The 20,716-nt window shown below is 34.6% G+C and overlaps 3 protein-coding genes and 1 pseudogene across 3 annotated transcripts; 1 reads left to right on the forward strand and 3 right to left on the reverse strand.

Moving 5' to 3' along the window:
• Positions 1-53: 53 nt before the first annotated feature.
• LOC145071085 (vesicle-associated membrane protein 722-like) lies at positions 54-2,016 on the forward strand. Its single transcript, XM_079018007.1, has 5 exons — positions 54-441; positions 1,158-1,299; positions 1,386-1,506; positions 1,571-1,633; positions 1,749-2,016. Exons 1-5 carry the CDS (start codon positions 252-254, stop codon positions 1,896-1,898), a joined length of 666 nt encoding a protein of 221 aa, XP_078874133.1. The 5' UTR covers positions 54-251; the 3' UTR covers positions 1,899-2,016.
• A 49-nt stretch (positions 2,017-2,065) lies between these two features.
• Positions 2,066-4,542, reverse strand: PANC (pantoate-beta-alanine ligase). Its single transcript, XM_079018006.1, has 4 exons — positions 3,702-4,542; positions 3,021-3,134; positions 2,390-2,509; positions 2,066-2,294 (listed from the first exon to the last, which is right to left on the reverse strand). Exons 1-4 carry the CDS (start codon positions 4,284-4,286, stop codon positions 2,163-2,165), a joined length of 951 nt encoding a protein of 316 aa, XP_078874132.1. The 5' UTR covers positions 4,287-4,542; the 3' UTR covers positions 2,066-2,162.
• Positions 4,543-8,729: 4,187 nt separating this feature from the next.
• LOC145067438 (putative disease resistance RPP13-like protein 1) lies at positions 8,730-10,963 on the reverse strand (annotated as a pseudogene).
• A 2,176-nt stretch (positions 10,964-13,139) lies between these two features.
• Positions 13,140-16,040, reverse strand: LOC145071021 (Alba DNA/RNA-binding protein). Its single transcript, XM_079017967.1, has 8 exons — positions 15,813-16,040; positions 14,923-15,003; positions 14,739-14,827; positions 14,582-14,656; positions 14,399-14,511; positions 14,005-14,319; positions 13,869-13,931; positions 13,140-13,545 (listed from the first exon to the last, which is right to left on the reverse strand). The coding sequence occupies exons 1-8, from the start codon at positions 15,933-15,935 to the stop codon at positions 13,439-13,441; spliced, it is 966 nt and encodes a 321-aa protein (XP_078874093.1). The 5' UTR covers positions 15,936-16,040; the 3' UTR covers positions 13,140-13,438.
• Between the last annotated feature and the right edge of the window lie 4,676 nt (positions 16,041-20,716).

Consider the following 20,716-nt stretch of genomic DNA (forward strand, 5'->3'; position numbering starts at 1 on the left):
GCGCCTACCCAGGCATTTTTATAAACCACTTACCACAACGTCAACAAAACCCCCCTTTTTCATATACGAAAACCCATAGTGTATCCTTTATCCCATTTCACCTCCCACTTTCTCTCTCTTGCATCCTCTCTCTAAGAATTAATCAGCGTCTTCTTCGTCACGCTTCCTCCATTTCGGTGCATCTGTTATCTTCCGGCGGTGGTGCTCGGTGACCGGTTTTATAGTCGTGGGAGACAGAGAAGGAGGTTATTATGGGACAACAGTCGCTGATCTACAGTTTCGTGGCTAGAGGAACGGTGATTCTGTCGGAGTACACGGAATTCACCGGTAATTTCACTAGCATCGCTGCTCAGTGTCTCCAGAAGCTTCCTGCCACCAACAATAAGTTCACCTACAACTGCGACGGCCACACCTTCAACTATCTTGTCGAAGATGGATACAGTGAGTCCGATCTGATCTATTTGTCGTTTTGTTTTTTTCTCGATCTGACCATGCTAATGAGAAATGATAACTTATGATTAGTCGATTTGATTGTTTATTCTTTGTTGTTTCGTATATTGATGCTGTTATTTTTAGATGCGTTTCTCCCCTTAACTATTTCCTATATTTAACAAGGAACGTACATCTTTACTTTCTCTTTAGTATATGCTCGTTTTGAATATGCTATCGGAGATTACTTTTATGGAGTATGAGGATCCTACTAGTTTGATTTGCTTGTTGTTGATGAAATTGATGCCAATGTGCATTTGCTGATTGAATGTGAATCCGAGATGCTTGGTGTTGCAGTTACTTCTGTTATACTTGGGATCTGCTTTAACCAATGATTTCGTTAGCTTGCTTTAGCTTTAAAAGTAAAGTTCCATTGCACTTTGCACGTGTTCCTCGCAGCAGATTAATTGCTATTTAATTAATAATAATAATATATGGATTTGGATGATATGGCAGCGTAAGTTTAATCTTTGTCTTTACAGAGACTAGTAAATATTTGAGATTTGTTGGCTATATAGTTTTTGGATCTTAATCCCTAGACCCTTCAAAACTTGTACATGATTGAAGATAAGTTAGAAGCTGATTTGTAAATGTTACAATTGTATACATGCTATGTGGTTACTAATTGGGTTTTGGATGTTGATTAAGTTTATGTTGTGTGTATGAAGCATACTGTGTGGTTGCGGTTGAAGCCATTGGCAGACAGGTTCCAATTGCTTTCCTGGAGCGCATCAAGGAGGACTTCACCAAGAAATATGGTGGTGGGAAAGCTGCAACAGCTATTGCCAACAGTCTGAACAAAGAATTTGGGTATTCTAATCTCACTCTCCATTTTATTTATTTGTTGTCATCTTCTTTTAGTTTTTTTAATTGGTTGGGTTGGTTTTGATTATCAGCCCGAAGCTGAAGGAACAGATGCAATATTGTGTGGACCATCCAGAAGAGATCAGTAAGCTTTCTAAAGTCAAGGCCCAGGTTTCAGAAGTCAAAGGGGTGATGATGGAAAATATTGAGAAGGTAAGAAGCTTTAATTTACAATCAGCATAACAACCTATTGTCTAATTTTCTTTTATTACTGTAGGTTCTTGACCGTGGAGAGAAGATTGAGATTCTGGTTGATAAAACAGAGAACCTTCGTTCACAGGTCAGTCAGGATTTTAAGATTATTTGAAAATGCTAACATTTTGTATTTTTTAGGAAAACCAAAATTTTACAATTTGGGCCCACAACAAATAATAATATGTAAAATTTGCATGCAGGCACAGGATTTTAGGACGGGAGGTACTCAGTTGAGAAGAAAGATGTGGTTGCAGAACATGAAGATAAAACTGATTGTTCTTGGAATCATTATTGCATTGATTCTGATTATAGTTCTTTCCGTTTGTGGTGGCTTCAACTGTGGCAAGTGAAACATTATTTTGATATCATTCAAAAACCATGCTTCTTTCTTCTTCTTTTTGGTAAACTGATTCTACATAAAAGGAGGTTTATTATACCTTTTATATTGTGAGACCATATTTCATTTCATATCTGTATAGGTTTGTTTCTTTGTTGTATTTTTTGATACACGTCTATCTATCTAGATTTATTTATTCCTTAAGTTATTTGAAATTGTTGACAGATCATAAAACATAAGTCCCCATGTGTTCGTTATAAGCTATCAGCTATATATGTTACAATACATCAATTTCCATGTTGTCGATCAACCTCACCTTCCCAAACCATGCTGCAACACACATAACAACCCCTCCACCTCTTGTAATCTCTTCATCGTTAATGGCTTCTAGGCTTTCTTGATCCACAATCTGAAACAAACATAAATCCACAACTTTACAACCTGATTTCCTTACTTCAAAAAAGAGAAAAAGAAACCAAGTAATCTAGTTTTTAATTGTTCCACCTCAACATAATCAATCTTTCCACCTGCTGCTTCTATGCTTCCAATCACTGATCTTCTCAATTCACTGCAAATGTTTTTCCCCTTCTTGGCTTCAAATAACGACCTACTTATCGACAATGCCTGCAACATTTTGTAACATATTTCTTTACCATTTCCACAATACACACTTTGACAAACTGTAAACACCAATTACATCAATTCTTATAGACAAGTTTGGTTCTTTCAAGATTAATATATTTCCACCTTGCAAACTTACTAAGCATATGGTTTTTGTAGATATCACAAAAGAACAAAACATATTGTATCTGTAAAAATATAGATGCAAAAAAAGGAACCATGATGCATAAAATAGTTCACTCTTGCAAACTACAATGTAATTATGGTTTAGCAATCAAAATCAAGTATGAATATGATAGTTCAAAAACTTCACCATTTGTCCTTTTAGTCATGCAAGAAGAAACTATATCAACATCGCATTCAATTTTAGGTAACTTTCTAGGTTTTGCAGCTCCTTCATTTCTTGTGTACCATCAAATCAACAAATTCAACATCTATTTGAACTTTCTTTTTTATTGCATTTATAAAGAGCACCCACAAAAGCAAAAAAAAAAAAAGTAAATTGGGAGCTGACCTGTTCCCTTTCTTGGGGTGAAAGATGCACGTTACGAGAGCTCATTGCTAAGCCATCTTTGTCTCGTATCATCTCAGAACCAATCACCTTCACTGCAAAATCAAGATCTCGAACCTGGAAGCATATCATAAATCCATCAAGATCAAAAATATCCATGCAAACCAAACTATGAACACACTTCCATGAACAACTTGAAGCAAAGTACTATGATATGAACATAACTCAGGATGATATGAACTCCAAACAAAAAATAAATCATGAATGAGAAAAGAAGTTGCACCTAATCACTCACATGGCAGCACAACTTCTACAATCTACATAATTCACATATGAAATTCCAACAGATAAACCATGGTATCAACATCAACCAACTGATACAACAATTTCAAGCACAGGAACAACATCATTCTCAATTATTCCAACTTCAAAAGCAAGATTCAGATAACTTTGAATCAGAAGGGAACTCACTGGGCACTCAAACAAACATCTCTGAAACAATTTCATGCAAATTATGAGCATAATTAGCTAAGATTTGAAGGAGAATTACGAATCAGAATGGAAACTCACTCACTCGCACTTAAACACACGTTTCTACAACAATCTGAACAAGTATATCAACATAATTCCGGATAATTAAGCTTCAAAAAGATGAAAACAATTACGAATCAGAAAGGAACTCACCATTCGTTGAATGATCCGCCATTGCTGATAATCCTTCTTCCCAAAAACAGCAACATCAGGTTCAATTATATTAAACAATTTAGCCACAACAGTAGCAACACCTCTAAAAAACACAGGCCTACTCTTCCCACACATTCCCTTCTCTAACCCCTCCACCCTAATCCATGTCTCATGTCCGAATCCCCCTCCTCTCTCGTCCTCCAAACAAGACACTACTCCCTCCTCTTTCTCTCTCTTCTTCCCACCTGATCGTTCCCTCTCTTTTCCATAATCATACAGATTATAGGGATTGAAAACAACATCTACGCCGTCTGGAGTCGACTGGAGTTTTTCAATATCGCCTTGGAAATCAGAGGGGTATGTGGACAGATCTTCATTTGCGGAAAATTGACCGGGATTTACGTAGATTGAGACCACGATAAGCTGTGCGTGTTTTCGAGCTTCGGCGATGAGAGAGAGATGGCCTTGATGGAGGTAACCCATTGTTGGAACTAATCCGATTGTTTTACCTTGAGCTCTCATAGATCTTGTCCAATTTCTCATCTGTTCTTTGTTTCTGATGATTTCTGGTTCTCTGGGCGCCATTTTTGGTAGCGTATTGGAGATTAGGGGTAGGCTTCTTTGAGCAGATCTAGGTGGCGGCGGGAGTGAAGAACTTCAAATCGGTAGCGTTCGTTACAAATGGTTGGGACTTGGGATTGGATTGTTCATCGCCGCCGTGAATTTACAACTTTTGATGCAGTGGTTACAACCACGTGAAATCCCTTTATTCACATTTTATTGGTGTTTTGTTTTCTTTGAATATCCGTTATTAGAAAGAGGCTAAATAAAATATTCACGACAACGTTGAAAATAAAATCAATATTATCGTGTGACTTTATTAGAAAAAATAGGTTTCCATAATGGGTTTGAAAAATAATTTTTCCACATATCAGTAAGCTCGCTTTTGATATTAATGTTTTCTGATTTCTATTGTGTCTGGATTAACAAGAAATAATTCGTAAAAATATCTCGTATGCCATGAATAAAATAGAAAAAACGTTCTAAAGTGTATACATATTGTTCAATTTCGTAAGGGAGTTCAGAATATGATGAAATATGAGCATATATACTATCTATTTGAAAAGTTAGATAAAGTTGACGAAGACTGCAATTCTAAAACTTGAAAAAATGTTTTTGAAAAGGGATAATGACTTGAAAGAGTAACGAACTTTCGATTTTTGTCACATTTAGTCACTAAACTTTTTTTCGTTATCTATTTGCCATTGAACTATTGAAACTGTTCATATTTTACCCTTATGACCGGCTGTTACCGGTCATAAGGGTAAAATGAGAACAGTTTCAATAGTTTAGTGGCAAATAGATAACGAAAAAAAGTTTAGTGACTAAATGTGAACAAAATCGAAAGTTCGTTTCCTTCTAAAAAGTTCAATGACTAAATGTGAACAAACTTCTTATTGTATTATGTTTTAGCAAATTATTTATTTTTGTTTAATTGTAGCAACATTTGTTGATGAAGAAATCTATGAAATAAAAAAACATAATGTAACATCCGGATTTCCAGGTATCATAATTTAAGTATTTTTCTTTTGAGTTAGGAAGAGAGACTCGACGAGTTGACGCCTCAACTCGTTGAGTAAGGTCGCGACTGATGACTCAGATTAATGAATGGACTCGATGAGTCGGTGAGGCGACTCGACAAGTCCGCATTGTTGGTAGAAACCCTAAATCTTTGGGCCCGAGCCATATTTAAAGGCACTTATGGCCTTCAATTGCGACTACCTTTCCCATAAGTGAGAACCCTAGCGAGCTTGAGTGTGTAGAGTGAAAGGAAGAGTTATCTTCAGCTTTTTGGTGTGATAGATCTGGACCCTTCTAGGTCCAGAGAGTCGAGAATATGAAGCTTTAGTAGAGTAAACCTTGGGGTTCGAAGTTAGGAAGCATTTATGGGATTTTTATGGTATATATAGTTATCTTCATCTTACACATAGATATGAAGTATTTTATATAAATTACGTGCTATGTGTGCATATTATTTGAATACTTGCTGTCTATGATGGATGAACGATTTTATACATGTTTTAAAAGATTTAAACGGTATATTTATTTTATATCTACAAATATGTTGCGGATGAAACATGGGTAGATGAAATAGTTGGTGTGTGATGAAATAAAATGATGAGAGATAGGTGATGACAGAAAGGTGATGATAATTAGGTAAATAGATGATGATGAATATGTGATGTAGGATGAAAGGAGATACCATAACCTTAACCGACAATGTGGCGATGTAGTCATCTACCAGAGTATAGATGGCGACCATGGACTATTCTAAACAACCCAGTGGAAACACCAGCAGGCCCATAACCTGTAGGTGATGAATTACGAGTTCAGGCGATGTTGTAACTACGTATTCATGCGATGATACTCTAACCCCTTACTATGAATTACAAGTTCAGACGATGTTGTAACTACATATTCATGGGATGTCACAAATTCCGCATGCAAAACTAATGGTCATAATTCACATCAGTGAGAATGGTTCATTTTTTTGTAAAACCAAAATCAGATAAGAAATTTTGATTTTTCATTTTGGAAAATGTCAAACCATTGGTTTTTTATTTCGGTTTTGGTTTTTTATTTTTTTTAAATATATTTTCAGGGTTCTGTTTTTTTTTTTATTTCATAGATTTCTTCATCAACAAATGTTGCTACAATTAAACAAAAATAAATAATTTGCTAAAACATAATACAATAAGAAGTTTGTTCACATTTAGTCATTGAACTTTTTAGAAGGAAACGAACTTTCGATTTTGTTCACATTTAGTCACTAAACTTTTTTTCGTTATCTATTTGCCACTAAACTATTGAAACTGTTCTCATTTTACCCTTATGACCGGTAACAGCCGGTCATAAGGGTAAAATATGAACAGTTTCAATAGTTCAATGGCAAATAGATAACGAAAAAAAGTTTAGTGACTAAATGTGACAAAAGTCGAAAGTTCGTTACCCTTTCAAGTCATTATCCCTTTTTTTAAAAACTATCGAGACATTTTGAGTTGTCATATTGAGACATATCACATGTCAAGGCAACTTGAATTTGCTTTTAGCGGGTCCAAATATGGATGTTTCTCTTGTGACGATGATACTAATATTTTATTTACATATTAACCACTAATACATATCAAAGTTTTATTTTAAACTTTTATATTTTATAATTTTTATTATTAAACCTTACCATTATATTAAAATAATTTATTATAAACTTAATAATTATATATTTCTAAAGATTTTTATTTAGTTTATATTAAAATAAATTATTCTGTAATATCTAAAAAAGTTTTATTTAATGTAATTTAATATTTTGTATTTTAAAATTTAAGAGTTATTATAAAATTTGAAGGTAAACAAGTCGAATGCATATCCAAAACATCCAGTTTGACAAAAAAAATATTTATTGTCGATTATTTAATAAATGAACGAAACTAAACATGATTTTTGTTCGTGTAACTAAACAAGAAAACACGAGTATTTGTTATTGTTTAATGAAATAAATTACGAGTTATGTTCATTTATTATTATTAAGATATTTATGTTTATGTAAATCATATATATTAATATGTATATGTATTAATTAGGCCAGCGATATTCATACAAGCAATGCACCTCAAGATGACCATATTAAAATAAATTACTTCATTAGTGACATGAAATTTTGAAAATGACATGGTAAAAGTTTTAAACAGTAAAAATATTCTAATAAAAAATTATTTCCAGGTATTTAGTTCTCGTGAACAATTAATAGACCGAGTTAAAAAGATGGAGCATCGACTTGGTTAGGTTATTATAATAAAAAGATCAACTGCTAACATAAATATTTATTTTCAATATGATCATAGAGTTGTTTACAAAATTAAAATAATATCCATAAAAATATTGGTAGCAAGACAATAAAATAATAAAAATATACTTCATTATAAAAGGAATGTAGAATATATATTTTTATTAAATACTATTATATTTTCCTTAATGATAAAATAACTTGGTTATATCATGTTTCTAAAAGAATAATTATAAAAAGAAGATTAAATAAACTTACGAACAAACATATAAATTAATTAAAAAACTGAATTCAGTAAACTAAAAGCCACTTTCAAGTTTAAAAAATAGGTTAGTAATTATAAAGAATAGAAAATAAAGGGTTGTAAGTAAAATACTTCAAAATTAAAAGGGATTGAAATAGAAAACAAATTATAAAGTAAAAGAGTAAAGATGGAATTTTATTGTTCTGTCATAAATTTTTAATACTATATTTTAATGGTTTTAATAGTGGTTTAGTAAGAGTGGTTTTTAGGTTTGCAGTGGTTTTGACCTATAATTGGGTGCCGTTATCAATACCCTTCCACATTGACAAACCTACTCATATTAAATCGGTAAGCGTACCATGTTAACAAACAAATACTGAGACACAAATAGAACCTTTGTTGAAATACATGCTTGGATTAAGATAATATTTAAAACATTTGTTTGATCGACAGTTATTTAATTTAATTTTTTTTTGAACGGCAAGCAAACAATAACCATTAACTGAAAAGCTAGCCAGGGGCTACGGGTACAAAAACAAAAAGAAAGAAAAAAAACCCAAACAGAGAATGTTGTGGAAAATACAAGACATAAAACGATAACTAAGAACATGACTACTTAATCCTGTTGTAGCATTCAAGGATTGGGTCACAACACCACTCCCGCCAATTAAAAGTCCCCTTTCGATTCCGTGCATTTATCCATAAATGAGCCAGCGATTTTATTTCGATAGCCAATGCCGAATTAGATTTTGAACCTGTACTTGGAGCATGAAGTGTTTGGTTTCGATAGTTCCATATCACCCAAAGGTACACCAACATTATACATTATGAAACAAAAAGAAGTTAAAATACATAGAGAAGGACGCACCTTCAAATTAAAATATAGTCATCCCTGTAGAGGCGTGTGATTAGAGAGATGACGGGCCAATAGGAGCCTCCTATACTAGTCTTTTTTTTTTTTTTTTTTTTTTTCCAGATTTGGGCATTCACTAATCCCCAAACTCAAAAGTGAAGGCAACAACTTTGCTGGTAGATCCATCATCTTTGGGCACTTGTCAAAGCTGAGATGCTGGAGAGAGGTGAGGTGTTGGAGTCCCATTGAAACTGATTCCAGTTTCTCAAATGTTTATATTCGAAGTGTAGTAAGAGATTAAGGAAAAAGACCGGACAATCGACTAAGGTCAGTCACATCTTCATATGGTCCGCCATATAGATGTAGGTCAAAAAGTGAGGTTGGAAAACTCTGTGGGCCCCGCTCTGACATGGGCTTCTTCAACCCTCCTATGGTAAGGGAACACAGTTTTGGAGGCCAAAGCCCACCAGGAAAGGAAGCATCCATACTTTTACACTTTTTTATTTCCAAATAAATTAACGAGGCAAGATTCGGCAACTCATGGTCAGGTAATGACTCCAGACTTGGACACTCGTCTATTCTGAATGAGGTCAGATGGATGAAGTACTTCAATTCATTCATCGATTTAAGTTTCTTGCAGTCGTAGATGGAAAGTGACTTGAGGTTCTGCCATCTTCCTGTTGGGAAAGACACAGATGTAATTGAATCACAACTATCAATACTCAATAACTCAAGGCTATCTAGACAACTGCAATGCTGTAAGCTTGCACAACCATAGACCGAAAAGAATCTAAGAGATGTTAGGTTGCTCCCACAATTATCCTCCTCTTTCTCTCCTAAACTCGCCAAATTTGAACATTCATATACAACCAACGTCCTTAAATTCGCAAGAACCTTACTCGCCTCTGCTTCTGATTCCCACAAGTATCTTATTTCATTACACCTTTCAGTTGTTACTTCTTCAACTTTCCCAAGATACTTTATAACACCTACCCACAACATATCAGTAAGCCCTAAAATTCCGTGTATGTTCAACTTGGTGACTGATGAAGCTACATGAACCAGGCTTGTCAACACACCATGACCACATCCTTTTACTGTCAGAACTCTGAGTAAAGGTAGTGTTGCAAGTGAGACTTCAACAAGATTAGGACAAAAATAAATATGAAGCTCTTGAAGACATGGAAAGACTGCTGCACCTACAACCCCATTATTATTGGTTGATCATACCTCCCATGTTGGCATACTATCAAAAGTTAGAATTTCAAGGGAAGGGAATGCAACACCTGTTCCAAGCAACTCCTAACCTACAACTTTCACCTTACTCATCTTCCCAATATACAACTCCTTAAGTGATGGTCGCTGCCCAAGTCTAGGTAGAGACATAGATTCATCATAGCCATATATCGATACATGAGTCAACCCAAGGAACGAGGGATCCCCAACCCAATCTGGAAAATCTGTACCCCCATATGACACAGTTTTAAGCTTTTTTAAACTATCATTTTCAGGCTTCAGCACATTAAGGACCTACTTATCGTACTTTAACACACCAAACCTTTTTTGCAATGAGCCATAACCCCAATTCAACTCTAACCCACTAAGCCTCTTTGGAGATAAGTGTGCACCACATGCCTCCATTTCATTTTGCACATTTCCCAGCCCCTAAATGGAAACTTTCCCTTGGAGATTTTGCAAATTCTTAAGCTCGGTTATTGCAAAGCTGTTTTCACCTCCAATTATGATCTTGGAGAGAGTTTGTAGGCCTTTCAAATCACCAATCCCTACGGGCATCTTCTTCAAACATGGGGTATCCCTAACGTCCAAATGCCTCAAGTTTTTAAGCCTTAAGAAGCTGTTCGGCAACTTAGTTAAACTTTCACAGCCAAAAAGGATCAATGTCTGGAGATTATAAAGATTGCAGACATTTTCTGGTAAACGCTTGATATTAGTTTGAGATAAATTCAGATACCGCAAGTGCTTTAGACTGCCAATGAATTCGGGTACCTTGCTTATGCTAACATTACTCAAACTTAGGACCCTTAACAATGGTAACTCCTGAAGTAAGTTCTCCAGGACCTTATTCGATAAGTAGAATCTTTGCCAACTTTTTATCACCCCAACAGATACCGCTAATAATGTTCTCAAACTTTTAGCTCCTTTTAGTGGCTCGAACCTTCCGGAAACATGTATTCCTTACGAACAAATGAGAGATGGCGGTACTTTTCGAATGATTCATTCCTATGCTCTTTCTTAGTACAAAATTGTAAAGCTTTGAATGGGAACCTTGCCCCATTATCTTTATATTGGTGATTTGTTATCATCAATATTATTTAAGTGTAATGAGATTACTTTGTTGACCAAAAGTGATCTTGATAAATATTAAACAAGTAATGAAGGTGTGGGGTACACATTTGTTTAAGTTTGATCAAGTTTCAAAGTACACTGTCGGGCGAAGCCCCTAAACGAACGGGGTCCGGGGGCAGCAGGGTCCAAGGGGCAGAGCCCCTGGCTAGGGTCGAGCTACTAGGTCAGCGTAATTTTTTTTATATAGGGCATGTTACTACATTAAAAATACATCAGAAAATCGGATTTTCAGAGAATTGACCATTGTTTGATCCTTATCCAAATTTCCGTTTTTATGTCAGTTTTTATAGTTTTATGACAGTTTTCAGATAAAGATCATAAAGTTGGTTTTGGTTTCATTTCTGGTACATACGAAACTATCATCAAAACATTTTAAGTTCTTGTCTCTCTGAGTCTTATCCGATTAAAGAATATTGAGAGTACCACCCAAATACTTTAATCTGAAAGTGTTTAACACAATTCTCAGAATTCCAACCTTTTCTATACCCCAATTTCTAACATCCCATATTTCATCATGTTTTGAGATCAAATTTGTTTTATATACAAATATATTCTGTACCATCTAATTTGTATTATATTACAATTCAAATCATTATTTGTCTCTAATGTTAATACAATAAATAAATAAAATTGATATTGAAATCACCGACATGCTTAAGAGGTTAGGGGGTGTTATATTTGTTTTAACTGACTATTTCAAATTTTCAATTATATCAAGTAGTAACAATTGGCTTTTATTACCTATACAAATAAATTTTATTTTTTATTATTTCCTAACTTATAAGGCAAATAATAAGCTCAAGGTAATAGTTTCCTGTAAAATGCAACTCATAAAATCATAAAATTGTTGGTTGTCAAGTCTAACGAGGAATGATAATGGAGATGTTAAATATTCTCTTACTAAATGTTTCCACTTATCATCCTACTAGTAAGATTGTCATAAATGTCAAAATCAAAGGATAAGATGAGAAAAGAAAATTAGTGTTTTACACATGTCAATCGTTGAATGAGTAAGAGGACGAAGTAGAAGGATTAAATAGGAATTAATTTAATTTTCCATAATAATATTAAAGAGCTATTTAACACATACAAATGATATGTAGCATTGGAAATAATGATTGTGTTTGTGTAATAAATAAAACAAGGGATGAGATGTTTTGTAGAACTCTGTTAATGAAATAATACGGTGATCCAAAATAGTGAAATAAAAGACATAGGATCGAGAAGTAATTCAATTTAATTTTGATTTTCAAAACATGGATTAGAATAGTTAAAATTAAATTAAAATCTGATCCAAACCACAAAACTATAATTCGGTTGAATCAATTTTCACTATTCAGTTTTCAAAGTTTTAATACATTCCAAAAAATCATATACCTTTAATATTAATAAGCTTGATTTTTCAACAAACATTCATGTTATTTCGTCTTAGTGAACACGAGTAAATAAACAAAACAAAGAAATGACTTACTTGTGAACTGAATTTTTATATTACTTGAGACATTATTTGGGACATCCTATAATAAAATTCAAAACAATATTAGTAATATATATACACACTATAAATAAATAAATAAATAATTGTTATCCAATTTGTGTGGACTATTCGTTTATCATTTTAGCAACCAAAACCCATTCGAAATCCAAAATAATACGATTTTGAAAAAGATCGATCTAAAAATCCAATTATCCTAACCATATAGTCATATGATCATGGATGGATGAGTATGGTGCAATAGTTTCTCGGGCGTCATCATTTTAGATCGAATTGAGTTTTTTGTATGAATTGACAACACTCATTAGAAACCCTATATTCGATCAAATAAATACTACTCAAATTCTAATTAGATTTGAAATATGAATATACATTGCATTACATACATGAATTTATAAATTTTATGGTCAACCTACATGTAAGTTTGGAAGGTTTGAGGTTATAAATCCTCATCCATAATTAGGGGTGAACATGGTGCAATATTGATCATTATTTCTTCAAACTATGTACCATGCCTACTATTGTTGGTACAAAACTTTTGCAACCAATGTTATAACTTTTTTTTTTGTAGTTTTGTGCAGCTATAGTCCCTTTATTATCAGATAGTGTATTTTTAAAATATACAAGCCAAACCAAAATTGAAAAAAAAAAGATGAATAATAAAAGCAAACCTTTTTTATGGCGATATACAGTGAAAAAAGTAGCTCAGATCAGAATATACCAAAAGCATTCATCCTACCTAGTACTAGTCGAACAAAGAAGACTTGCTCCTTTTGCTATATAACAATATTACCAAAACACCATAGATAATAACAAACCTCGCCCAATACCCAGAAAAAAAAAAGGGAAAAAAAAACATCATTAGATTTTTTTTTTAGATAATAAAATCACTAATTACTGATTAAATAGAGCAAACCAACCAAGCACCACTAGCCGCCTACTGTTGCTGTGGCTCACCACCTTCCCTAGACCGGCCGCCCATCCTCCCCCTACCTCTTCCACCTCCACCTCCCCTGCCACCACCTCCTCTCATGAACCCACCTCCTGTATTTCAATTTAACATCAAATATCAAAAGGATTAAACAAAAAGAGTAAATTACATTTTGGTCCCTGAGTATAGCTGATTTTTGTAACTTTGGTCCCAAAAAGTTCTCTTGCCTTATCATTTGAGGTTCTTGTAACATTTTTGGTCTTTGAGTAATAGTAATACTATAGCTGTTTTTTGTTGAAAATAATCATTTTGTTTTAAATCCAGAAATAAGAACTAGAATTGCAAGAGAACTAACTTTTTGGGACTAAAATATAAAAAATCAGCTATAGTCAGGGACCAAAAATGTAACTTGCATAAAAAATCAAAAATCACTCACCACGGTAGCCTGCATTCCCACCATGGGCACCACCTCGACCACGGTTTACATAACCATTGTTATCTATGAAAAACAATAATCAAAATAAAAATTAAAATTCAATCCTATAAATAAAGTTTATGTAAAATCTAAATACCTTGATAGTTGTTTCCATAGTCACCACCACCACCACCACCACTTTGATAGTTGTTTCCATAATCACCGCCACTTTGATAGTTTCCATACCCCCTGCCGCCTCGATAGTTCCCATACCCCCTGCCACCACCAGCACCACCCTGGTAGTTACCATAACCACCACCACCACCACCACCCTGGTAGTTCCTATACCCATCCCCCCCTTGATACCCATACCCATACCCACCACCCCTGTTCCACCCACGACCCCTCCCTCCTCTTCCCCCACCTTGACCACGACCCCCCCTGTTTCCATGGTAGTTTCCACCATATGGCTCTACAATTAAAAAAAACATTTTTTTTATCAAAAAAATAATAATGGTTTTTTACATGACAATATAATCATGATAAGACACCTTCATTGATCACATTGTAAGCTTGCTGTGTGTTTCTTGGTGGTTGTTGTTGTTGTCTCTGATAATTGTTATACTGTGGCCTTGGCCTCTCAACATAGAATGGAGCTTGGTACCTGACTTTATGTCAATTTTTATTTAATTTTTTGAAAAAAAAAGGTAATAATTATTACAAGCAGAACTCACCCTGGTGAATTCTTGTTTAGCTCCTTGGTTGACAAAGTAATTGATATCATTGACACCTGGCGAGTCATCTCCACACTGCATTTACCAAAAACCATATCTTATCTTTAACAAATTGTTATAAATCTTGAAATGTGGAATAAAATGTTTTGAAACTTACGGGAAAAGACCCTCTTCAATAGGTTCCCAAACGTCAGTTATGCTTATTGAGCTGATTTGAGTATCTTGATACAATCGAGGAATGTTTCTCTGTTTGAAACTTCTTGTTATTTTTACTAATTTGCACATGATAACATTAAAAAGAAAAAAGATAAAATTACAGACAAGTGATTTAAGTAGTAAACCTTGATATATTCTGCAATGGTTACTGTCTTGCTAATTGCCTGTCCCATTGCTTTCAGCACAATTTCTTTCCCACGTCTCTCCTATTAAAAAAAAACAATAATTCTTTTCATAAACATCAAAATGATTTGTTTGATACATAAAACAAGAAGATGAAGCCTAGAGGAACACACAATCAAATCAGGAAAGAAAACAAGAATTGATGTTGCAGGGTACATGTACACTACAGACAAAAAAAAGTTGGTCATGTAAATAAAAGCATACATGATTGCAGCATCAATGAGAATGTGGAGATGGATATATGGCTAAAGACTGAGATATAGGTTACATATAATAGTTAATGTAATAATCACATGAGAGAAGGATCTGTTAAGAAGAATTTGAGGTACCATGGAGATTGTATAGAGCATGATCAAGTAAAAATCGGTGATCAGAAAACAAAAGCACATAAATATGACATGATAAACGGTTTTGTATTTCTAACATTACACTCTTACCAAGCAAAACATACAAGGAGAAACAGACAATGCACAAATCCATGGAGAAAATCAAACAATCGGATATCATATGTTGATAGTTAATACCAACCATCTATCAGCAGATCAGAGCGCCTAGAAAACCACATTGAAATAAAATGTTTGTTGCTGCACTAGAGCGATGCAAAATTAATACGAAAAAACACAAAATAAACAGCAATCGGCGTCGTATTCTATGATCAGACTCTGATCAAACACAAAATGCATGAAGAAGCAAACAATGCCCACATGAACCAAAAGATCAGACACGGATTTCACATTGGCATAAACTGAGCAACAGAACTTACAAAAAGGTAACGAGAAGCACAAAGTAATGCACATTTATTAAATAGACATCGGAATGATAATGGTAATACCTGAAGAAGAGTAGTAGCATAGCTGACGTAGTTACGAACCAAGCCCTGAGAAGTGATTCTGATCTCATTCTCGTTGATAGGTATATCAGGTTTCTTCTGTTCCACCTTCGTGTACCTGTCCATGGCGCTCAAAACCCTAGAGAGAGAAAATAGCCCTAAAACCCTTTTTTCTGATGAGTGAGAAAGATGAAGAAGAAGAAGCAGCCGGAGAGGCTAAAACCCATTAGAAGGAATTTCTTAATCTTAACAACCATATCCGGGTCGGTCAGCTTTTAATGCCCCATTCTACGGGGCTGACCCGATTTTTACTTCAATGGTAAAACCCACGCGCATAACCATGCGAGTGAAGGACACGTGTCGTTTTTATTAGCTACCACGCGGACCCAATCAAATTTTGGTACCACAAACACGCGACAGTGATATGGTACCATGCAATATGGTGGTATAAAAATAAAAGTACAACTGACATGTATCATTATACGTTATGATTAAAGTAACTTACAGTTTGATCCCTCAGGTATGCATATTTTTGTAGGTTTGGTCATATTTTTAAAAATTGATGCTAAATATCCTTATGGTCTTCAAATCCATCAAATATGGTCCCTATCCCGTTTACCATCAGTCATCCGTTAAGTACATATAAAAAGACTAATTTTTCTAATACCATCATTCCTTGTGTTTATACTTATTATTATTATTAAATAAATAGGCCCTACCTACCCTAAAACCCTAACCCCACCTTGAATTTGTCAGTGACACTCCTTTTCCAACATCAATTTTCGTCTCCAACGGACTACCACTGCCATCTCTATAGACCAAAAAAAACACACACACCTCACCCTTTTTTTTTTATCTCCAACGAGCCATCACTACCACATTCCATAAAATAATCAACCATTTTCATCTCCGACGAGCTACCACCACCATAGTCCAAAAAATAATTAACCCACCTCCTCACCCTCTTCATCTCCGGTGATCTACCTCCAACAACCACAAAAAACAACAACAAAATAGTATGGGGGAATGAGAGAAAGAGAAACTGGTAATGTCAAAATAAGGACGGAAGAATGAGGGTATAAGAGAGAGATGTCAAATTTGAATGCAAGATAGAGGGGGATGGGTTAAAAGTCGATGGTAAAGGAGGTAGTTGGCTTTAATGTAGGAGAGAGAGAGAGAGAGAGAGAGAGAGAGAGAGAGAGATAGAGAGAGGGGGGAGAGTGTGTATGTGTGTGCGTCACACACCCGAACAGGAACGGTGGAAACGTTTGGGGGCGAATGACTTCATCTTTTAATATCATAACAAGTGTATATAAATGAAACATATACATCATCACCACCATACATAAAATATGACAACATACATGGTTTACATCATTGTATCCATTCATAAATTACATCCCAAAAATAACAAGTGTATGGTGAAAACAAAAATACAGCAAATTCCAAAAAGTCAAAACTGCTAACATGCTTAATGAGTTCCTGAGAATACAAGTTATTTTGAAAAGCGTCAACATATATAAAATGTTGGTGAGTTCATAAGTATGTTTAAATGAAAACTTTGTATTGGTTTGTAAATTCCAGAAAATCCGATATTTTCTAAAATAAATAGTTTGTGGGTTTTGTTTCAAATCTTGTATAATAGCATGTGTATTTTTGTTGTATCTTGTTTGAAAATGTAAGGAGAATGATCTCCATAAAATCCTGTATTTTCTGTATTATGAAAAAATGTGGTCTTAAACCCTAAGACCGGAGTGATGTGAATAGTATAAGATAATCAACACAATGTTTATACTTTACAAAACTACGTGATATGTATATTCAGCGTAAATCTTATAATAGATTTGTTATTCTCTATGTGAGTCATTATAACCATACTAATACGACAGAGTGCATGTCTTGACGTTCTTCGGACGTCTGTTTCTGAGAAAACATTGGTCACCCTAGACTGACCTGTCTAGCTGTAGCGAGCAACTCAGGTGTGGGGTGTCAACCTTGTATAGATCTATATACAAATTATCGTTCTACATTCAGGAGACTCTGGTTATAACTACAAGACTTACGGTGTACACTAAGATAGATACGGTGAGGGTGCGAATAGTATGTTCCATTATTTAGTGTTAAAATAATGTTACATGTGTATATTTTTTACTATAACTCATAAATAGTAAAATTGTAATCATTTTTATCGAGAGTGTTGGAATAGTTCGTTGTTTCATCGTTGTTATCAAAATAGTCAACTGTTAACGATATGTTCACGAGAGGCCCGATTTACATAAAATTGACACTAATGCCCAATTAACATAAAAGGTGTCATATAATGCCCAATTAGGATAGAAGGGCCATATAAGGCCCAATTTTTGGTCCAAATTGTTATAGGTGACCCATTTTACTAAATAATCCAATTTCGGCCCATTTTATATAAAAATTCATTTTTAGCCCAAATTTGTTAAATAGTTCATTTTCGGCCCATTGTAAATGAAAATGTCATAAAAAGCCCATTTTTATCAAAAATGACCCTTTTAGCCCAAAAATACCGAAACTAACAATAAAAGGCCCATTTTCATCAAAAATGGCCTTTTTGGCCCAAAAATGTCGAAGATAACACAAAGGGCCCATTTTTATCATAAAATGTCCATTTTGGCCCATTAATATCAAAAATGACATAAAAGGCCCATTTTTACCAAGATTGTCAATAAAAGTCCATTTTTATCAAAAATGACACTTTTGGCCCATTAATGCCGAGACCATCAATAGAAGCCCATTTTTATAAAAAATGGCACTCTTGGCCCATAAATTTCGAGAATGTCAAATAAATTCCATTTTTATCTTCATTGTCAAATATGGCCCTTTTGTATACTTTCTTTAGTTTCATAGCAACTTTTAACATGTTTAATCTTTCCAAACATCATAAGGAGTTACATAAAGTGACTTGTTTACTAATAACTTCGAAACTTGGAAGAAATTTCAAGTTCATGTGTGTTTATCATGGTTTCATAACACATAACACAACATATCATGAAAATATACACATGCATGCATAAATACTAAGATTAAACACAAAACCAAGCTTGTATTCCCCCTAAAGATGGAAAATCACAAAACAAAGGGGTCTGAAGCTCACCTTTGGGGTTTGATCAATTTTGAAGAGGAATGTAGAGGTGATTCTCGGCCTAGCTTACTATTTTGAAGAGATTTTTGAACCCAAGTTGGTTTATAGGATCATATCACAAAAAGAGAGTGGTTTTTGAGGAATAATCTTAGTATAAAATGTAAATGGAACACCTTAAGTTTGTTAGAAGCTTACCAAGTTGATAAAAGGCTTGAAGAGAACTTCCTGTGAAGCCCACACAAAACCCACTGTTTTTGGAGCAAGAAGTGAAGGATGAGAAATTTTTCTTGAGGATTGAGAGGGAAATGAGAGAGTTGTAAGTGTGTTTGAAGTGAGAATGAGGGAGGTGATGGTGGTCTCGGCCGAGATAAGGATGAGAGGGGAGAGGAGGGGGTATTTGTGACATCCTCATTTTTACGGCCAGAAAAGACCAATTTCGTTTATGCTTTTTAATAAAAATCAGAGTAACTTCTTAAGAAAAGTGTTGCGGAATTTGTTCCCAAAACAAAATATGATAAGAATTTATCAAAGCATTTCTTAAAGAAATGTATTTTCATTACATTACAAAAACTCGGGATGTCAATCATCGATACAGATCATAAGCATAAACCAAAAACATCATAGGCCACAAAACACAATCTGGCCTCAAAACAACATAGGCCTTACAATATCCCATTTATTTTCTACTGGCCTAAAATCCATAATTTCCCGTCAAGTCATCCAACTATGCTTTTGCCACTACCTGTAATACAAGAAACTAAGTGGGTTAGGCTGGGGAGCCTGGTGAGCATATAGGGTTTTCAACCCACAATAAATAAGTTTATTATTTTCAACAATCATTAAACCCGATTACCCATTCCCGTTATCCTCACCTTACGTCCCTAAAGCATCTATCATAAGGGAACTATCCTAAGGAATTTCATCGGGATGGACACTACTGCTAAGGGGATTCCTCAGCCATAAGTGTCCGTAAGGCAACCATGGGGGGATGGAGTACACTGATGAACACATCGTTCACAAACACCTACAGGTTGCGAGCCTGCTAGCGTTCCACTGGACTTCGTAGAAAAGTTTGTGGTCGTCATCCATACTCCGCTAGATGACCGGATCAATGTCAACATCGAAGCCTCTCATCATTTTATTTCACCACACACCAACTATTTCATCTACCCATGTTTTAACCAACATTTTTGTAGATATAAAATACATACATAGTTTAAATCTGGAAAACAGAGTTTAAATCTTTCATACAACATAGATCTCAAAGTATAAAACATACATATACAGTTTAGATCTGAAAAGTTTAGATCTAAAGTGAGAAAGTCTAGATCTGAAGGAAAAAGTCTTAGATCTAAAAAGAAAAAGTTTAGATCTGAAGGAAAAATCTAGATCTGAAGGAGAAAGTTCAGATATGGAAGAAAATGTTTAGATCTGAAGGAAGAAGTTCAGATCTGAAAAGAAAGAGGTTCAGATCTTTCATCCAGCAAACATCTCAGGTAAATAGACAACATATATTTATACACATAACACATAATTTATATAAAATACTTCATATCTATGTGTAAGATGAAAGCGACTACACACTCACCTGATAAAGAGTGATTCGGACATCACTTCGCTTCTTAAAATAATCTTCTTCGACGAAACCGGGAAGTTTGCTTGAAAACTGGGCTCCATGCGGGCAGAGTATCAAACCGAAAAATTATTTTTCTCAGAGCCTTCGGGGTCTCCGAGGCTGTCTCCTAGATCTAGAAAGGTTTCCTAGGCTTCAGGGTGGATTAGGGTGGCTAGAGAG

Source organism: Lactuca serriola, chromosome 8, assembly GCF_051521515.1.
Source record: "Lactuca serriola cultivar US96UC23 chromosome 8, Lser_US96UC23_V15, whole genome shotgun sequence".
NCBI classification, from domain to species: Eukaryota; Viridiplantae; Streptophyta; class Magnoliopsida; order Asterales; family Asteraceae; genus Lactuca; species Lactuca serriola.